General features: G+C 44.8%; 1 protein-coding gene across 4 annotated transcripts in view; it reads left to right on the top strand.

Moving 5' to 3' along the window:
* Positions 1-21,430, top strand: part of adissp (adipose secreted signaling protein) — a 121,194-nt gene extending 99,764 nt beyond the window's left edge. For all 4 annotated transcript variants that reach the window (XM_052010544.1, XM_052010543.1, XM_052010541.1 and 1 more), the window contains 2 exons: positions 395-517; positions 20,845-21,430. In XM_052010544.1, the coding sequence (XP_051866504.1) occupies positions 395-517; positions 20,845-20,945 (224 nt within the window). In that variant the 3' untranslated portion in view covers positions 20,946-21,430. The remainder of the gene's footprint in view (positions 1-394; positions 518-20,844) is intronic.
* The last annotated feature ends 527 nt before the right edge of the window (positions 21,431-21,957 follow it).

Here is a 21,957-nt window from a genome sequence, read left to right as displayed (position 1 = left end):
GAGATTCTCAGATAGACACGTGAATGATAGAAAAATAGGGGGCTATGTGGGAGGGAAGGGTTAGATAGATATTAGAGCAGGATAAAATGTCGGCACAACATTGTGGGCCGAAGGGTCTGTACTGTGATGTAGTGTTCTATGTTCTATAAAGAGCCAGGGAGGCCAACCCATTAACTGAACACGTCCAAGATGAGTAGATATTTGGACTTTAGAAGATTCAAGTGGAATAGGTGTCGAGATCATATCAGCTTTGTTTATTAACTGTTCATATGGACTACTGCTGATCCTGTTCCTTATGCTCTTAAATCCTCTCTCAGTGCAAGTAATTGTTGTTGAAATTTTAAGGACCCAGGTCCCATGGACACTAATGGCCTCTTGTTCCACTCTCATGCAGGTCACCGAATGAAGTGCGAGTACATTGCCCACAAGGAAGGGGTGATCAGGGAGGAGATGGTGATCACCAGTGAGATCAAGGACAATGCCTCAGTGAAGGTGACGTTGCAGGCCAGAGTGCTGGGTAAGTGTGCTCTGGCGGAAGCCCTCCTGCTCCCCTCTGAGTTGGAATGTCCTGGGTGTCACCCAGTGCATTTTTTAAAATTGGTTGTCCAGCTGTGACTTCAAAAGAAAAATGTTACCAATGGTCATGTGGATAGTCTGACCCCTCATTCTAGTGTTCAGTTCTGGTTGCCTCATTATAGGAAGGATGTGGAAGCTTTAGAGAGGGTTCAGAGGAGATTTACCAGGATGCTGCCTGGATTAGAGAACATGTACTATGATGAAAGGTTGAGCAAGCTAGGGCTTTTCTCTTTGGAGCGACGCAGGATGAGAGGTGACTTGAGAGATGTATATAAGATTATGAGAAGAATAGATAGAGTGGGCAGCCAGCACCTTTTGCCCAGGGCGGCACTGGCCAATACCAGAGGACATCCTTTGGAAGGTGAGTGGAGGAAAGTTTAGGGGGGATGTCAGAGATAGGTTTTTTACACCTGCCGGGGATGGTGCTAGAGGCTGATACAATGGGGACATTTAAAAGACTCTTAGATAGGTACATGGATGAAAAATAGAGGGTTATGGGCTGTGAAGGAGGGAAGGGTTAGATTGATCGTGGAGTAGGTTTATAAAGGTCGGCACAACATTGTGGGCCGGAGGGCCTGTACTGTGCTGTACTGTTCTGTGTTCTAGACCACATAGCTAGAGGAAACATTATCACTACAACCTGTGTATCCAGCCCTGTCAGAATGTCACAAGTTTCAATTAGCTCCTCTCATTCTTCTAAACCTGAATGAATACGAACCTCATCGGTCTAATCTCTCCCCAGCTGGCAGTCCCGCCTTCCCCCAGGAGTCAGTCTGGTGAACCTTTGCAGCACCTTCTGTTCTACCATTAATTATTTACTGTGTCACTGTGTGAGGATTTATTGTTCCAAAACAAATCGTTTCATCTTACACATACAGCCAATCGATGTAGTGATTGGTGGGGGGGGGGGGGGGGGGTGCGGGAAAGGGGAAGAAAGTATGTTCAAACATATTCTTTCACAGCATTTACTAGGCATCTTGTCAAGCACTTGAATGACCAAGACATAGACGGTTATGGACCAAATGCAGGTAAATGGGACTAGTAAAGATAGACATTATGGTTGACATGACGTGGGTTGAAGGGCATTTCTCTGTGCTCTGGGACTCTATGGCTTTACGAAGGTAATTGGCAAAAGAGAGGTGACTTGATAGAGGTGTACAAGATGATAAGAGGCATAGATCGAGTGAACAGTCAGAGACTTTTTCCCAGGACGACAATGGCTAACACGAGGGGACATAATCTTAAGGTGATTGGAGGAAGATATAAGAGGGATGTCAGGGGGAAGTTTTTTACACAGAGAGTGGTGAGTGCGTGGAACGCACTGCCGGCAGAGGTTGTGAGGGCAGATACATTAGGGACATCTAAGAGACCCTTAGATAGCCACATGAATGATAGAAAAATTGAGGACTATGTGGGAGGGAAGGGTTAGATAGATCTTAGAGCAGGATAAAATGTCGGCACAGCATTGTGGGCTGAAGGGCCTGTACTGTGCTGTAGTGTTCTATGTTCTATTAATCAAAAGTAGATGGAGACTTACAATGTGCTGGAGGAACTCAGCGGGTCATGCAGCATTTGTGGGAGGAAAGAAACTGTCGAAACCCTTGTTTCTCTATGCAGTTCGTGGTTGCTGTTGGGAATGCACTTTGGGGGAGGAGTAGAGGCAGCTTCAACTCTAGCTCACAGAAGGGAACTGGAAAGGTATCTGTAATGGAAGAATTCGGAGGGTTATGGTAAACAGGTGGCGACGTGACATTATCAGATTCTTGCATAGAGTCAGTGATGACTCATTGCACAATGCCCTCCTCTGTGTTGCACCCCATTAGTGACTCTGCTCCTTATTCATTGCCCTCGTATATCTCCCCCTCCATTCTTCCGGCTGGCATCTTTCGAAGGTTACTCTTGAAACTGCTTCCTTCACTTTCACAGCCAGTGCATTTCAAGCCAGATCAATTCCTTGGGCTTGATATCAAAATGTTTCCTCAGGTCAACTTTGGTTTTTTTGGCGATCACCTGAAGCCCTCCTTCTGTTTACTGAGCCTTCTACCACTAGGAGCATTTTCTCTTAACTTTATCAATATTAGTTATGACTCTAATGACTGTTAAATTTTGCCTTTATCTTTACATTGACAACAAACCCAGCTCATCCATTCTTCCCACATAACCCCCGTTCTCACCCAATAACTGAGCTTCACTGCAGCTTCAACAGCACTCAGGGAGCTCGACACCATACAGGAGATAGCAGTCCACTCGATAGGCACCCCTTCCACAACCGTTCACTCGCTCCACCACCGACGCACAGTAGCAGCAGTTTGTACCGTCTACAAGATGCACTGCAGCAACTCACCAAGACTCTTTACACATCAAACCCACGAGCTCTACCACCTGGAAGGACACGGGCAGCAAAAGCACGGGGAACATCACCCCCTGGAAGTTGCCCTCCAAGCCACACACCACCCTGACTTGGAAATATATCTCCGTTCCTTCACCGTCGCTGGGTCAAAGTCCTGGAACTCCCTTCCTAACAGCATTGTGGGTGTCCCCACACCTCAAGACCGCAGCGGTTCAAGAAAGCAGCTCACCACCACCTTCCCAAGGGAAGTTGGGGATGGGCGATTAAATGCTGGCTCAGTGTGCGAAGTCCACATCCGTTGAATAAATAAAATAAAAAGCTCCCTCATTCCTGGTAGCATCCTAGTAAATTGCAACAGTGGGTGAATGGAAGTTTGAAATTGGGGAAATGAAATTGATAGACTTCATAGATGCAATCACACGTAAGTACAATCACAAGGAAGGTGTGCCAGCGTCTTTACTTCCTTAGGAGGTTAAGAAGGTTCAACATGTCACTGACCACTAACACACTTCTACAGATGTACTGTTGAAAGTATCCTGATTGTTTGCATCATGGTCTGAACGGCAATTCGAGTGCGCAAGAAGCTGCAGAGAGTAGTAGACTCTGCCCAGTACATCACAGGCACATCCTTCCCCATCAGTAGTATGTACGTGAAGGCAAGATCACCAAAGATCACCAAAGATCCCCACCATCCAGGCCATGGCATCTTCTCACAGCTACCATCAGGCAGGAGGTACAGAAGCCTGAAGTCCCACACCACCAGGTTCAAGAACAGCTACTTCCCTTCAACCATTTTGTTTTTGAACCAACCTGCACAATCCTAATCACTACCTCAGTATAGCAACACTATGACCACCTTGACCACTTTGCATTACAATGGACTTTTTTTGTTCTAATTGTGTTCTTTCTTGTATAATTTGTATAATTATAAATGAGTGGGATGAGGAAGTGGAGGGATGGGTTAGTGAGTTTGCAACTGACAGGAAGGTTGGAGGTGTTGTGGATCATGTAGAAGGTTGTCGTAGGTTACAGCTGGATATAGACAGGATGCGGAGTTGGGCGGAGAAGTGGTAGAAGGAGTTCAATCCGGAAAAGTGTGAAATGGTGCACTTTGGAAGAACAAACTTGAAGGCGGAGTACAAGGTTAATAGCAGGATTCTTAGCAGTGTGGAGGAACAGAGGGATCTTGGGGTCCAAGTCCATAGATCCCTCAAAGTTGCTGTCCAACTTGATAGGGTGGTTAAGAAGGCATACAGTGTGCTGGCCTTCATTAGTCGGGGGACTGAGTTCAAGAGCTGCGAGATAATGTTGCAGCTCTATAAACTCTGGTTAGACCACACTTAAGAGTATTGTGTTTAACTCTGGTCACCTCATTATGGGAAGGATGTGGAACATTTAGAGAGGGTGCAGAAGAAATTTACCTGGATGCTGCCTGGATTAGAGAACATGCCTTATGAGGAAGGGTTGAATGAGCTCGGGCTTTTCTCTTCTGAGTGATGCAGCATGAGAGGCAACTTGATAGAGGTGTATAAGGTTATGAGGGGCATAGACAGAATGGACGGACAGCACCTTTTCCCCAGGGCAGCAATGGCCAATACCAGAGGACATCAGTTTGTCAGAGGAGGAAAGTTTAGGGGAGGTGGGTTTTTTGCACAGAGAGTGGTGGGTGCCTGGAACACACTACCGGGGGTGGTGGTAGAGGCTGATACAATAGGGACATTTAAGAGATTCTTAGATAGGCACATGGATGTAAGAAAAATGGCGGGTTATGGGCTGTGTAGGAGGGAAGGGTTAGATTGATCGTGGAGTAGGTGTTTATATAGGTCAGCACAACATTGTGGGCTGAATGTCCTGTCCTATGCTGTACTGTTCAATGTTCTACATAGATAATTTATTTTTACTAATTTACGGTACTAATTTATGTTTTTCTTATGAATGTTGTGTCTCTAATTCTATGTCCCTGTGACGCTCCTGCAAGTAAGTTTTGCATTACACCCATGCATACATGTACTTGTGTGTAAACTTGGCTTTGACTTTACTCAGTCTGGGTGGCAAATGGCTGTTGTAAAATCCCAACAAAATGCTTGCAAGCCCTACGTTTCAATCAAGAAGGGGCAAGTGTTGTGGCTTCGCATTGGTTACTCTCCTCGATACTGTACCATCACCACGTAACCCAAGTGATTTATGGAACTGTTTCCACTTGCCGAAGGCTGCCATGCATTTGTGCAGAATACAGAATATAATTCACTGCTGTTTTTACTCAAGGCATCAGCCTACTCTGTACCATCTGTGCACCATTCTTCATAGCATGTGGTGTCTTATCAGCTTGTAACAGAGCCACTAAAATATAACCTGAGAGCAGCCGGCATTTGATTACTGTGCAGTCTTGGTCTCCCTTTTACTATGGGTCACTTGGTATAAATCAATGCAGATTCAGCTGTGCCTTCTGGACCAATATGATTGATCAGCAGCAACACTTGTATGGCCTCTTTAATACCGTAAATCAATTCAACACACTCTGCTGGAGTGCGTTGAGGGGAAACTTTAACATCAAGGCAATGTAAGGAGGTATTAGGTTAGATGACTAAAAGCTTGCTCAAAGAGGATTGACGGGTTTTTTGTAATGGTTCCAGGATGAAGGACTTGAGCTGCAAGGTTAGTAGATGTTCAAGTTCATTTTGGGTAAAAGGTACAAGGAGGATGTGAGATAAAAAAAACCTTTTTACATAGATAGAATCGGAGATGTGGAACTGTGCTTGTAGCCATGGTGAAAACTGAGTCAATCCGGGCTCCTGAAAAGAAATTGGATCAGCACCATAGGGATAATTGGTGGCTCTTTGATGTATAGGATTCATAGGATTTCTCTGTTAGCAGCCAACATTGACCTGATGGAGCTAATGGCCTCTAGTGCTGTGACATTTATAGAGTCATAGAGTAATACAGCACAGAAACAGGCCCTTCGGCCCAACTCGTCCATGCCAACCAAGATGCCCATATAAGCTAATCCCATTTGCCCGCGTTTAGCCCATCTCCCTCTCAGCTTCCCTATCCATGTACCTGCCCAAGTGTCTTTTAAAAGTTATGATTGTACCTACCTCAACCACTTCCTCTGGCTGCTCATTCCATATACTCACCACCTGTGTGAAGGAGTTGTCCCTCCTCTCACCTTAAACCTGTGCTCTCTAGTTTTTGACTCCCTTTCCCTGGGAAAAAGACTGAGTGCATTCACCCCATCTATGCCCCTCATGGTTTTATACACCTCTATAAGGTCACCCATCGGTCTCCTACGCTCCAAGGAATAAAGTCTTTGCCTGCCCAACCTCTCCCTATAACTCAGGCCCTCGAGTCCTGGCAATATTCTTGTAAATCTTCACAAGATCACAAGATCACAAGACAAGGGAGCAGAAGCAGGCCATTCGGCCCATTGAGTCTGCTCCAAGGAAAGGGAAATAGAAATGAGAAATGGGGAATGGGGGAAAGAAGAAAAAAAACCTATTCTAATCCCAATTACCGGCCTTATCCCCATATCCCTTGATATCCTGACTATTTAGGTATCTATCTATCTCCTCCTTGAACGCCCCCACTGATCTGGCCTCCACTGCTGTACGTGGCAAGGAGTTCCACAAATTCACCACCCTCTGGCTAAGAAGTTTTTTCCTCATCTCTGTTTTGAAACTGTACCCTCTAATTCTAAGATTGTGCCCTCTGGTCCTGGACTCACCCACCAAGGGAAACAGCCTAGCCACGTCTACTCTGTCCTTTCCTATCAATATTTTAAATGTCGCTATGAGGTCCCCTCTCATTCTTCTGTACTCCAGCGAGTACAGTCCAAGAGCCGACAAACGCTCCTCATACGTAAGCCCTTTCATTCCTGGAATCATCCTCGTAAATCTCCTCTGAACCCTCTCCAACATCAACACATCCTTCCTAAGATGTGGGGCCCAAAACGGCGCACAATATTCCAAATGAGGCCTCACTAGTGCCTCGTAGAGCCTCATCAACACTTCCTTACTTTTATACACTATACCTCTCGAAATGAATGCCAACATAGCATTCGCTTTCTTTACCACCGATCCGACCTGGCGCTTAGCCTTTAAGGTTTCCTGCACGAGTACGCAAAGTCCCTTTGTACTTCTGTACTTTGAATTTTCTCTCCTCCTAGATGATAATCTGCCGCTTATTTCTGCTTTCCAAAGTGTACAACTGCACATTTCTCTACATTGAATCTCATCCTGCCATTTCCTTGCCCATTCTCCTAAACTGTCTAGGTCCCTCTGCAACCTTCCTATCTCTTCAATACTCCCTACTCCTCCCCCTATCTTGGTGTCATCCGCAAACTTAGCCACGAAAACCATTTATTCCATCATCCAAATCGTTAATGTACAAGGTAAAAAGGAGCGGTCCCAACAACCGGACCCCTGTGGCACACTACTAGTAACCGGTAACCAACCAGAACGAGATCCTTTTATTTCCACTCTTTGCTTCCTGTCAACAGCCAATGCTCCACCCATTCTGTTATCCTACCTGTAATTCCATGACCTCTCATCTTATTAATCAGTCTCTTGTGAGGCACCTTATCAAAGGCCTTTTGAAAGTCTAAATACACAACATCTACCGCCTCTCCCTTATCCACCTTACCTGTGATTTCTTCAAAAAACTCCAATAGGTTGGTCAGGCAGGATCTTCCCTTCACAAAACCATGTTGGCTAGGACCTATCTTGCCCTGCGCCTCTAGGTATTCCATAACCCCGTCTTTGAGGATAGATTCCAATAACTTTCCCACCACTGACGTCAGACTAATAGGTCTGTAATTTCCTTTATGCTGCCTCCCACCTTTCTTATACAACGGAACTACATTTGTGACCCTCCAGTCCTCCGGAACTATGCCGGAATCTATCGATTCCTGGAAAATTATCGCCAATGCCTCCGCTATCTCTAAAGTCACCTCCTTCAGAACCGGGGATGCACCTCATCTGGTCCGGGAGACTTATCAGTCTTTTAGTCCATTTAGTTTTTCCTGGCACCTTCTCCCTAGTAATCTTAACTGAACTCAGTTCCATTTCGTGAGACTCCATGATGTCCTCCATGGTGAAGACGATGCAAAATATTCATCAATTCCTCTGCCATCTCTCTATCGTCCATTTATAATAGCTCCTGCACCGTTATCAATTGGTCCTATATCAACCCGTGTCTCTCTTTTACCCTTATGTATTTAAAAAAACTCTTAGATCCTTTCGAATGTTATCCGCCAACTTCCTTTCATAATTCATCTTTTCTTTCCTAATGACCTTCTTAGTTTCTCTCTGCAGGTTTTTAAAAGCTTCCCAGTCTTCTGTTTTCCCACTAATTTTTGCTTCTTTGTACGCCACCCCTTTTGCTTTATTTTAGCCTTCACCTCTCTCGTTATCCACATTTGTGCCTTTTTTCCATTAAAAACCTTTTTTCTTGGAATATATCTATCCTGCAATTTCCTTATTTCCTGTAGAAATTCCTTCCATTTCTCCTCTGCCGTCCCTCCAGCCAGCTTACTCTTCCAATCAATTAGGGCCAACTCCTCTCTCATACCATTGTAATTTCCTTTGTTCCACTGAAATATCGATACACCAGTTATCAGTTTCTCCTTCTCAAACTTGAAACTGAACTCAATCATATTGTGATCACTGGTTCCCAGTGGTTCCTTTAGCTTTAGTTCCCTAATCACCTCCGGTTCATTACACAGCACCCAATCCAAAACAGCCGATACCCTGGTGGGCTCTTCAACAAGTTGCTCTAGAAAAACGTCCCTTAGACATTCCACAAACTCCCTCTCCTGAGTACTACCGCCATTCTGGATCTCCCAGTCCACCTTCATGTTAAAATCCCCCATAATTATCTTCACATTGTCACTCTGGCATGCTTTTTCTATCTCAAACTGCAACTTATCGTCCACTTCCTGACTGCTATTAGGGGGCCTATATATGACTGCTACTATTGTCCTTTTACCCTTGCTATTCCTGAGCTCCACCCACAAGGATTCCACCTCTTCTGACCCAATGTCCTTCCTTTCTATTGATCTTATATCACTACTAACCATCATGGCCACACCTCCCCCTCTGCCTACCCGCCTATCCTTCCTATACACTGTGTACCCCTGGACATTCAGTTCCCAATCACATCCATCATAAAGCCATGACTCAGTGATTGCCACAATGTCGTATTTATTAACCTGTAGTTGTGCCACTAGGTCATCTACTTTATTCCTAATGCTACGTGCATTTAAATATAGTACGTTTAGTCCGGTATCTGCTATTAATTTTGTTGTACTTCTATTGTTCAGCAGATTATCCTGGCTTTCCACCTGTCTATCCTTCTTACCATCTTCACTACATACTACCTTAGACATGTTCCTATATACCTCATCCCCTATCCTAACATTCTGTATCCTAACATCCTGACTTGTTGTACTTCTATTATTCAGCAAATTATCCTGACTTCTCACCTGCCTGTCCTTCTTGCCATCCTCATTGGACTTGTTTCTATAAACTCCCTCCTTTACCTTAGCATCTTGTAACCTAACATCCTGGTTTCCATCCCCCTGCCAGATCAGTTTAAACCCTCCCCTACAACTAAATCAAACATTCCCGCCAAGATATTGAAACCTCTGGAGTTTAGGTGCAACCCATCCTTAGTGAATAGGTCTTGCCTCCCCCAAAAAAGGTCCCAATTATCCAAAAATCTGAAGCCCTGCCCCCTGCACCAGTCACTCAGCCACACATTCATCTGCCAGAGCTTTCTATTCTTCCTATCATTGACACGTGGCACAGGTAGTAATCCTGAGATTACTACCCTTGAGGTCCTACTTCTCAACCTTCTCCCCAATGCCTTGTATTCCTCCTTCAGGACCTCTTCTCTTTTTCTACCTACATCATTGGTACCTACATGTATCAAGACTTCTGGCTGCTCACCCTCTCCCCTCAGAATATTCTGGACCCGGTCCGTGATATCCCGTACCCTGGCACCAGGGAGGCAACGCACCATCCGAGACTCATTGTCGGTTTCGCAGAATCTGCTATCCGTACCCCTTATTATAGAATCCCCAATAACCACTGCATTTCGCTTCCTCTGCTGGACCACAGTACCAGGCACGGTGCCAAGGTCCCGGTTGCTGAGGTCTTCCTCTATCAGGTCATCCTCTCCAACCGAATCTAAAATGAGATATCGGTTTTTGAGGGGGACCGCCACAGAGGTGCTGTCTACAAACTTTTTATAACTCTTATCTATTTCCTGCTCGCTCTCCCTAACCAACCGAAGGTCATCGAGCTGCAGCTCCAGACTCTCAATCCGTTCCTTGAGGAGCCACATCTCGGTGCACTTTGCGCAGATGTAGTTATCGGGGAGTCTGGTAGTCTCCCAGGGTCCCCACATCTGACACTTCAAACATAAGACCAACCCTAAATGCATCTTGCTGAATACCACTGAGTTCAACAAATAAACTAATAACTTACCCCCTCTCTATTAGTCTCGCCTCTTTCCTGCTCTCGCCGAAGCCCATTGAGCCAAAGCCTAACCCACTCTGCTCCCTCTCACTCAGCTGCCCGCTCCGACGCTGCCCGCTAGATATGTTGGTCTGCCATCTTCTTTGCTCTCTTTGCAACATAGTGCCGTCTTTCCTATAACAGGGTAACCAATGTACACAATACTCCAGGTTCTTCATTACTCGAGAGTCAAAGGTTTAGAGGGGAAACTTCTGAGGGCCTGGATGACTGCAGGCACATCTGTCACTGGTGGAATATGAGGAATGTGTAAGAAGCCAAGTCTTTGAGGAGAGTTGAGGTCCCAGGGCTCTGTGGAGCTGGAGGGAGTAATAAAGGGAAGGAAAGGCAAAATTGTAAAGAGATTGGAAAACGAGTGTAAGTATTTTAAAATAGAGGTGTTGGACTGGAAGTGATCAGAGTGATACAGAATGAGTTAGACGACTGGGGAATGGGCAGGAAAATGTGGATGGCCTGAGTTTAGGACGGCAAGTTTGAGAGGGTTAAAAAGCCCAAAGGTGATGGTCCAGAGGAAAGGGAATGTTGGAGACATGGGAAAGGGTCATCAGACAGGGGTGAGGAGTTCAAGAGGAAAAGGGATAATGGAGACTCTTCAGATAGTTTCAACCTGAAACATTGACCAATCCTGATACGGGCTTTTGACCCGAAGCATTTCACAATTCCTTTTGCCCTGTAGATCCTCCAGCAAGATTGTTTATTGCTCCAGAACACTGGTTAAAATAGGTTCAGTAACCTTACTGGACTAGTAATCCATGCTGTTGGCCTCACCATGGAAGTTGCTGAGTTTATCTGGTCGTTAATGACCTGATACCTGACCAAATACAGAGGGATCTGCTAATTTTGTTCAGTCTGACAACACACAGCTCCAATGTACAGGACTAACTCCAGATACGCTACTCAAGTTATTAAAAAGCAGGCGGCCCAGCCCTGGAGCACTCGTAATGGGTGATAAATGTGCTTGCGTCATCACTGACTTGATCAAATAACAAAATCTCATTTACAGAAGTAGGAGAAAGATGTTTCCATGGTTATATCTCTGCTTGACCACATCCATGTTCCAATCTAATTGTTTCCATTGCTGAGCTGACTTCATTATTCTTCCCTTATTACTTATTCCTTGGATTGTTTCCGCTGTGGGAGGAGAGAGCTGCCTCATTTTTTGTTCATGCTCTTAAGGATTTGAATCATTTTTCACCACAACTTGCCATATCCCTCCTTATGGTGACAAGTTTGACCTGCACGCCATTGAAGTCCCTCTTCCATGGAAGTCAAGCCAGTCTCACAACCGCGCCACTGAGGGGGATAGTGGAGGGTTATTTTTCAGACTGGAGGCCTGTGATCAGTGGTGTGCCGCAGGGAGCGGTGCTGGGTCCCCTGCTGTTTGTTGTCTAATCTAATGATTTGGATGAGAATGTAGCTGGCATAATGAGTAAGATTGCAGACCACACCAAAATTGGTGGTGTGGTGAAGAGTGAAGAACGTTGTCTAATGTTACAACAGGATCTAGATCAACTGGGAAAGTGGGCAAGATGTAATTTAACTCAGACAAGTGCAAAGTGATGCACAATGGGAAGTTAAACCAGGGGCAGGACTCGCCCAGTGAAGGACAGGGCCTTGGAGAGTGTTGTAGAACAAAGAGACGTAGGGGTACAAGTCCACGATTCCCTGAAAGTGTAGACAGATTGGTGAAGAAAGTGTATGGCATGTTTGCCTTCATCAGACAGGGCACTGAGTGTGTCATGTTTCAGCTGCTTAGGATATTGGTAAGACCGCATCTGGAATATTATGTGCAGTTCTAGTCACCATACTTTAGGAAGGATGAGAATAAGCTGGAGAGACTGCCGACAGGATTCACGAGGATGTTGCCAGGACTGGAGGGCTTGAGTTATAAGGAGAGATTGGATAGACCGGGACTGTTTCCCCTGGAGTGTGGGAGGCTGAGGGGTGACCTTATAGAGGTTTATAAAATCATGAGGGGCACAGATAAGGTGGATGGTCATAGTCTTTTCCCAGAATAGGGGAGTCCAAACCATAGGGCATAGGTTTAAGGTCAGAGGGGAAAGATTTAAAAGGGGCAGCATCTTCACACAGAGGGTGGTGGGTATATGGAACGAGCTGCCAGAGGAAGTGGTTGATGCAGGTACATTAACAAGAAGACACTTGGACAGGTCCATGGATAGGAAAAGTTTAGAGAGATATGGGCCAAACATGGGCAAATGGGACCAGCTTGGATGGGCATCTTGGTCGACATGGACCAGTTGGGCCGAAGGGCCTGTTTCCATGCTGTATAACTCTGACTCTATGAGGCTATTTGGCTCATCCAAAGACTGATTAGTCCTACCCCTTAGATTCAAAATAAGGGCTGGTCATTTAAAACTGAGGTGCGTAGAAATTCCTTCTCTCAGAGAGTAGTGAATCTCTGGAATTCTCTGTTCCCGGTGATGGAAGCCGGATCATTAAGGTAGAGATTGATTAAAAATTTGAAAGATCGAAGAGCTGAGGGTAAAGGGGACTGGTACAGAAGAGTAGTTGAGGTCAGCGTAGATTGACCATGATCTTTCCAGATTCTGGGTGAACTTTCTTTATACCCTTTCCAGTGTTGTCTTAGAACATAGAACATAAAACACTACAGCACAGTACAGGCCCTTCGGTCCACAGTGTTGTGCCGACATTTTATCCTGCTCTAAGATCTATCTAACCCTTCCCTCCCACATAGCCCCCTATTTTTCTATCACTTAAATGTCCCTAGTATATCTGCCCCCACAACTTCTGCCGCTGTAAATCAGAGCTGGGTTGCCTGAAGTTTATAGACACATGGTTCATCTTCCACCCCAGTGTTCCCCAAACCATGCACTCAGTGCAACAGGGTAAATGTCATAAGTGCATGTGTGCACAGGTGCAATAAAAAAGCTTACTTGCAGCAGCATCACAGGCACATGGCATCATATAAGTAGCATTCACAAGAAAAACATAAATTATACACAATTTTTACAAGAAAAAACACAATTAGGACAAAAAACAAAGTCCATTTTAGTGCAATGGTCACAGTGTTGCTAAACTGTAGTGATTGGGGTTTTGCTGGTTGGTTCAAGAACTGAATAGTTGAAGGGAAGTAGCTGTTCTTGAACCTGGTGGTGTGGGACTTCAGGCTTCTGTACCTGCTGCCCGATGGAAGCTGCGAGAAGATGGCATGGCCCGTATGGTGGGGATCTTTGATGATGGATGTTGCCTTCCTGAGGCAGCGCCTCCTGTAAATACTTCCAATGCTTAAAAAAGACAAAGCCGTTCAAATTTCAGGGGAATGTTTTTATGGAGATTTAGAAATGCTTCAAAGTACTTTGCTCAAGCCCATGGCCCGATTAAGGAAAAAAGCATGAAGGATTATTTTCTCAACGTAGAGAACTAAAGAACTTTTGGCAAGGATTCAGATAACTGTATAACACCATTCAGAACAGACTTAGTACATATAAAGAGAGGAACTTTATTGCTACCCAAACACAGTAATAAAGGTGAGTTGATTACATTGTAAAAAGCAACTTCTTGATTGAAGATCGAATTTGAAGGCAGAATACAAGGTTAATGGCAGGACTCTTAGCAGTGTGGAGGAACAGAGGGATCTTGGGGTCCACCTCCATAGATCCCTCAAGGTTGCCGCACAGGTTGATAGGGTTGTTAAGAAGGCATATGGTGTGTTGGCCTTCATTAGCCGGGGTATTGAGTTCAAGAGCCGTGAGGTAATGTTGCAGCTCTATAGAACTCTGGTTAGACCACACTTGGAGTATTGTGTTCAGTTCTGGTCGCCTCATTATAGAAGGATGTGGAAGCTTTAGAGAGGTGCAGCGGAGATTTAACAGGATGCTGCCTGGATTGGAGAGCATATCTTATGAGTGAGCTAGGGCTTTTCTCTTTGGAGAGAAGGAGGATGAGAGGTGACTTGATAGAACTGTACAAGATGATAGGACACAGATCGAGTGGACAATCAGAGATTTTTTCCCAGGGCGAAAATGGCTAACACAAGGGGGCATAATTTTAAGGTGATTGGAGGAAGGTATAAGGGGGATGTCAGAGGTAAGTTTTTTGCATAGAGAGTGGTGGGTGCATGGAACGCACTGCCGGCAGAGGTTGTGGGGGCAGATACATTAGGGACATCTAAGAGACTCTTAGATAGACACACGAGTGATAGAGAAATGGAGGGATATATAGGAGGGAAGTTTTAGATAGATTTTAGAGCAGGATAAAATGTCGGCACAACATTGTGGGCCGAAGGGCCTGTACTGTGCTGTAATGTTCTGTGTGCCAGCTGTTGCACTGAGTGCATGGTTTGGGGAACACTGGGGTGGAAGATGAACCATGTGTCTATAAACTTCAGGCAACCCAGCTCTGATTTACACCATACAAGGTCAGAATTACACCTTTTAGTTTTATTCTTTTATGGGTTGAAGGCATCCCCGGCAAAGCCAGAATTTATTGTTCATCTCTAATTTCCCTTGCGAAAATGGTGGAAGCGCACAATCCTTCAGGTAAAGGTGATGTTGAGCAGGGACTTCCAGGATTTAGGCTCACTGATGAAGGACTGACAATGGTCAGACTGGTGCCCCACTGGAGGGGAGCCTGCAGGTGATGGTGGGGGAGACATTTTGGCCTTAACCAGTGGTTTGTAAAAATTAAGAATAATCCTTTGCCTTGCAAATATCTCTATAAAGCCAAGTCGTTTTATTGAATGAAACGATGTGGTGGTGTGCAGGCATGCAACGTCCATTTTATTCAAAGCTCCTTAAGTTTATGATGTTTCAGAGAAAAACAAGTTATTCACTTTTTAAGCCTCTAGTTACATCTTTGTCATATTATTACACAATTGGAAATTGGTTTATTATTGTCACCTGAGATATAATGGAAAGGTTTTTGTTTGTGTGCCATCCAGACAGATCATTCCGAACATAAGTACGTCAAGGTAGTATAAAAGAAAAAAAAGTCCAATAACAGAATGAAGAATATAGTTAAAGAGAAAGTGCAGTGCGGGTAGGCAAATAGAGTGCAAGGGCCATGAGGAGGTAGATTGAGAAATCAGGAGTACTTTATCATGCAAGAGGTCTGTTCAAGAGTCGTATAACAGCAGGACAGAAGCTGTTCTTGAGCCTGGTGGTACGTGTTTTCAAACTTTCATATCTTCTGCCCAGTGGGAGGGGAGAGAAGAGAGAATGACCGGGGTGGGAGGGGTCTTTGATTATGTTGGCTGCTTTCCCGAGGCAGCGGGAAGTGTAGACGGAGTTAATGGAGGGGAGGCTGTTTTTCATGATGGACTGGGCTGCGTTCACAACTCTCTGCAATTTCTTGTGGTCTTTGGCAGAGTAGTTGCCATACCAAGCTGTGATGCATCCGGATAGGATGCTTCCTATGGTGCATCTACAAAAATTGCTGATGGTCATTGAGGACATGCGGAATTTCTTCAGCCTTCCGAGGAAGTAGAGGCGCTGATGTGCTTTCTTGGGCACAGCATCTGTGTGGTTGAACCTGTACAAGCGATTGGTGATATAATATAAAAAAATAGAAGCAGGAATCGGCCACTCAGCTGCCTTTTCTGCCTTTCAGTGAGATTGTGACCAACCTTATACCTCAGTACCACTTAACTGCACCAACCCATGTCCCTCGATTCCCAATACCTAAATAGAATGCAGCACAACCCATTATTTTGTAGTTGCATTTTTTAGTGAAACGTGTGGCTAATTATCGACGGAATAATCTCCTCAGTTATGTTCCTGACCTCTATGCGGTGACATTATCTATCTGGAAGCTCGAGGCATTTTTCAGTCACATAAGTAGGATTGTTGTGGATTGTATTAATATTCAATCGCAACATGGACCGAGGCTGCAGCTCAGCAATAGTATTAACTTTTACGGTCAGGAGGCGCCAGTTTGTGCTACTATTGAGGACCTAACTGCTTCATGCAAAGCAGCTCATGCAAAGCAGCAAATAAAATAAATGCTTGCACAACATCAGACTGTCAATAAAGAACCCAGATTGCTTCCCTGTATAAAGCGGTGCTCCAGAACTGGACAGAATGTGCTCCAGTAGATGTGTGTGAGTGTATGCTTTATTAGAACATAAAACAGTACAACACAGAACAGGCCCTTCGGCCCATAATGTTGTGCCGACATAGCTAATCCCTCCTACCTACAGAATGTCCATATCCCTCCATTTTCCTCTCATTCATGTGCCCATCCAAGCCCCTCTTAAAAGCCCCCAATGAATTTACCTCAGGCAATGCATTTCAGGCATCCACCACTCTGAGTAAAAAACTTACCCCTCACGTCTGTTCTGAACCTATCCCCTCTCGCCTTAAATGCATGCCCTCTGGCATTGGATTGCTCAGTAATGGGAAAAAGATATTGCTTGTCCACCCTATCTATGTCCCTCATAATTTTATACACTTCCAACAGATCACCCCTCAGCCTCCACCGCTCCAGAGAAAAGAGCCCAAGTTTGTCTCTCCCTCCCTCCTTCTCCCGTACCATTTCTTGCACCTGAGATCTTTCTGTTCTTCTAATGTTGGCTCCTTGCAGATTTACAGGGCCTTCAGATGCCTAGATCCTAATCTCTGGAATTCTGTTCCTAAACCTCTCTACCATCTGAATGTCCCACCTTCAGACATTCAGATCCTCCCTCTTTGATCACCCTTTGCCATTACTTGGCTGGTTTTTGAATTTTCGATGATGGTACCCTGCAATGTTTTACTAAACCAAGTGCAGGCACGGTGGTGTAGCGGTTAGCATAACGCTATTACAGTGCCAGAGACCCAGGTTCAATTCCGGCCGCTGTCTTGTAAAGAGTTTGTACGTTCTCCCCGTGTCTGCGTGGGTTTCCTCCGGGTGCTTCAGTTTCCTCCCACATTCCAAAGACGTATGGGTTAGGAAGTTGTGGGCATGCTATGTTGGCGCCGGAAGTGTGGCGACACTTGCGGGCTACCTCCAGAACACTCTACACAAAAGAGGCATTTCACTGTGTGTTTCGATGTACATGTGACTAATAAAGATATCTTATATAAATGCATGTTGTCTTTAATTTGGGCTTTCGGCATCCATCACTGTAGCTGAGAGCTTGGCCCAGTGACAATTACTTGGGTGAAGAGATTCCTCTGTACTTTTATCACTGTTTTGCATCTTGTGTCTCCCTCACTGTTGTAAACAGGCGTGATTCTGGTGAACCAGACGCTCAACAACACTTTATCCAAAGACTAATGCTCTCTGCTTCGTCCATCCACTGGCAGAGTTGGTGCTGTGCTGACACCTACTGGAAACAATTCTCCTTCCACCCAGTCTTGGATTTGGGTTCCTTACTGAAACAATGGTGATTTCCATTTACGTAGCGCCTCAACGTTTCAAAGCCATTTTATAGGCACTCTTACTGAAGAATAAAAAAGATAAGCCACGATTGATAACCAAATGCTAAAAACTACAGGGTCTGGTACGGTGATTCAAATGCGCAGGAATGCAAGAAGCTGCCCAAGATATCTCTGGCACATTCCTTTCATCTATCAGTAGTATCTATATGAGCCGCTGCCCCAAGAAGGCAACATCTATCATCAAAGATCTCCACCATCCGGGCCTTGCATCTTCTCACAGCTACCATCGGACAGGATGTACAGAAGCCTGAAGTCCCACACACCAGGTTCAAGAACAGCTACTTCCCTTCAACCCTTCAGTTCTTGAACCAACCTGCACAAATCAAATCAGTACCGCAGTACAGCAACATTATGACCACTTTGCACTACTTTATCACACTTTCCACTTTGTTGCTGACCACTAAAGTGACAACAACAGAATAACTAAGAGAGGTAGAGTTAAGAGTATAGTTCTTGTGGCTGATACCAGTGCAAGTGAACTATTGGATTAGGCTTCCTGACATGCAGTTCTGATCTTGTTTCTCACTCTTAGCAATGTTTAGTGGTGGTTAATCCACTCATCAAATTAATATTGAACAGCACTTGATTGTATTAGCCTGGATGCCTGCCTGAAATTCTGATCCAGTGACTATGGAGAAATTTAACACTGCACTTCCCTTAAAGTTTTGAGGGATTGCTGTTCGATCCGTTCCTTATGGCCAGGTACTCCATGCTCTTAATAAAATGTATTGGTATTGGTTTATTATTGTCACTACAGTGAAAAACTTGTCTTGCATACCGATCGTACAGGTCAATTCATTACACAGTGCACTGAGGTAGTACAGGGTAAAAACAATAACACAATACAGAGTAAAGTGTCACAGCTACAAGGAGGTGCATTGCAGGTAGACAATAAGGTGCAAGGTCAAACAAGGTGGATTGTGAGGTCAAGAGTCCATCTCATCGTATGAGGGAACCGTTCAATAGTCTTATCACTGTGGGATAGAAGCTGTCCTTGCTTGGTGGTATGTGCGCTCAGGCTCCTATATCTTCTGCCTGATGGGAGAGGAGAGAAGAGAGAATGATCCGGGTGGGTGGGGTCCTTGATTATGCCGGCTGCTACACCAAGACAGCAAAAGGTATAGACCACGGAGGGGAGGCTGGTTTCCGTGATGTGGCTACGTCCATAACTCTCTGCAGTTTCTTGCGGTTGTGGGCAGAGCAGTTGCTGTATCAAGCCATGATGCATCCAGATAGGATGCTTTCTATGGTGCATCGATAAAAGTTGGTGAGTGTCAAAGGGGACATACCGAATTCCTTCAGCCTCCTGAGGAAGTAGAGGTGCTGGTGAGTTTTCTTGGCCATGACGTCTACGTGGTTGGACCAGGACAGGCTATTGGTGATGTTCACTCCTCAGAACTTGAAACTCTCAACCCTCTCGACCTCAGCACTGTAGATGTAGACAGGTGTATGTACACCGCCCCCTTTCCTGAAATCAATGACCAATAACCTTTCATAATTTATGTTAATTTATGTTAACATGTTTGTCCCCATCTTGTAAAGTACTGTTTTGCTGCTGCAAACAGCTAATTTTCATGGCATTTATATCCTGTGTGTGTATGCTGATGACAACAATACACTTGAACTTGATATTGGATGTCTCTGGTTAAAACTGCAGAGACTTGAACACTAAAATACACCAATTCAGTATTATTACTGAAGAGCAGAGCAGGCTTTGGGGACTAAATGTGTGCCTCCTGTCCCCACGTTCTTATTTTCCACATCTCAGAAGTATCCAGAGTGCAAGGATCATCTGAGGATGTGACAGGCATTGTATAAATGTAAGTCTTTCTTTCAAAGACCCAGAAGAGCCAAGTAGGTGTCTGAGGAGCTGAGGCCAGCATAGATCAGCCATGATGATGCTGAATGGTGGGAACAAGCTTGTGTGGTCTGATGACCTACTCCTGCTCCTGGTTTCTTGTGTTGGATCTGGTTATCTGTCCAGACATTTGAGCCCAAAATCCAGATCATCGCTTGCAGTGCAAGAGTGCGGGGGTACTGCACTGCCAATGGTACTGTAAAAGGATTCTTCTGAATTCCTCTTTTTTGGAATGTGGGCGACCCTAGCAAGACCATCTCCTCCTCCCCCTGCCCCCACCTTCTTATTCTGGCTTCTGCCCTCTTCCTTTCTAGTCCTGATGAAGGGTCTTGGCCCAAAGTGTTGACTTTTTTTTCCTTCATGGATTCTGTCTGACCTGCTGAGTTCCTCCAGCACTTTTTTGTGCGTTGCTCCAGATTCCAGCATCTGCAGAATTTTTTGTGTCTCATGAGTTACACATTCCTATTTATATCAAGGGCTCTTAAGCCCAGCCAGGGAGATGAAACATATCTCACTTTTGTGCAGAAAAAAGCAAGCATGTTGGTATTGGTATTGGTTTATTATTGACACATGTACTGAGATACAGTGAAAAGCTTTTGTTTTGCATGCTATCCATGCAGATCATGCCATACATAATTACATTGAGGTAGTAAAAAGAAAATAACGCAGAATATAGTGTTGCAGTTACAGAAAAAGTGTGGTGCAGGTAGACAATAAGGTGTAAGGGCCATGACAAGGTAGATGGGAAGATTATCTTTAGCTTATGAGAGGTCCGTTCAAGAGTCTGATAACAGCAGGACAGAAGCTGTCCTTGAGTCTGGTGGTACGTGCTTTCAAACTTTTGTATCTTCTGCCCAACAGGAAAGGGGAGAAGAGAGAATGACCGGGGTGGGAGGGGGCTGCTTTCCTGAGGCAGAGTGAAGTGTAGACAGGGTCGGTGCAGGGGAGGCTGGTTTGTGTGATGGACTGGGCTGCGTTCACAACTCTCTGCAACTTCTTGCGGTCTTGGGCAGTTGTCACCAAATTCCTGTGTCGCATGGCTTCTGTTCCTTATAACCTGGGTTGAGGCCACTTTTATTCATATACTTGATTAATTCACCGTTCTCAATCTCCTTCTATGTGTTTCAGATCGACTCCACGGGACTCCCATGCTGTTGGAAGGTGTCAAGTGCATCGGCTCAGAATTGGAGTACGACTCTGAACAAAGTGACTGGCAGGGTTTTGATTAGTTGGCACCAGCACACTGTAGCACCTTCAGCCTCGATGGTCAACACACAATGTCGCACTAGCTAAGCTGTGAAATAACTTGCAAAATTCAACCATAAACAAAGATTGTATTCTTTCTTACTTCTTCTCCGTCTCTTTTTTCTATCTCCCCCTTCCTCTCTTTTTAAATTTCCCTCCCCCATCAATCTTTCTCTCTTCCTTTCTCTTACTTTTTCCCTTCTCTCCATATCCCTTTTCCTGTCCCTTGCACACTCCCCCCTTTCTCCCTATTTTGTACTTCAGTATTCTGCTTGTAATGTAGTTTCCCATTGAGCATTCAATATAAACAAATGCAATTAAGCAATGCCTGTCCTTTGAAAAGTTGAGTGGGAGCATATATGTTGCTATATATTGGATGAGTCAAGGGATTATATGCATTGAATGTACAGTGAAGTACAATGCAGAATGTGTTTATTTTGTGAAATAAATGAAATACATTGTTAATTGATTAGTATTTTTTAAAATTCTATTAAACTGAATGGAAGAATGGTGATGTTCACCTGGTTCGGTCAGCAATACTCTGGTAACCAAGTCAGAAGTTTGTCGGATCAAGTTGCTCTTCAGAGACTTCAGCCCAAAATCCAGATCAACACGCCCAATGCAAGATTGCAGGAGTGCTGCAGGGTCAATGGTCACGCTGCCCATCCCCCAACTAAACCGAGGGTCCATCAACCCATTCAAGGCAATGAGACATATCTCACAGCTCTTTTCTGGAAAGTAAGCAAGTCATCTCCAAATTCCTGGCCAATACTTTATCCCTCCACCAATACCTAAAATGGGTCATCTAATTGTTATTGCAATGTGGGAGTTTGCTGTATGTATGAAGGACTTCTGTCTTTCTTAACATTATAGTCTGGGCTCACCTAACAGTGATTGCACTGGAGGCAATGCAGAGAAGATTTTAAGTTCACGTTTATTATTATAGCTGTACAAACCCAGAGTATAAATGCCATGAAAATTAGCTCTGTGCAGCAG

This window comes from Pristis pectinata, chromosome 2, assembly GCF_009764475.1.
Source record: "Pristis pectinata isolate sPriPec2 chromosome 2, sPriPec2.1.pri, whole genome shotgun sequence".
Taxonomy (NCBI): domain Eukaryota; kingdom Metazoa; phylum Chordata; class Chondrichthyes; order Rhinopristiformes; family Pristidae; genus Pristis; species Pristis pectinata.
Note: the sequence above shows the minus strand (reverse complement) of the source record. Positions and strands in the feature narration are given on the sequence as shown.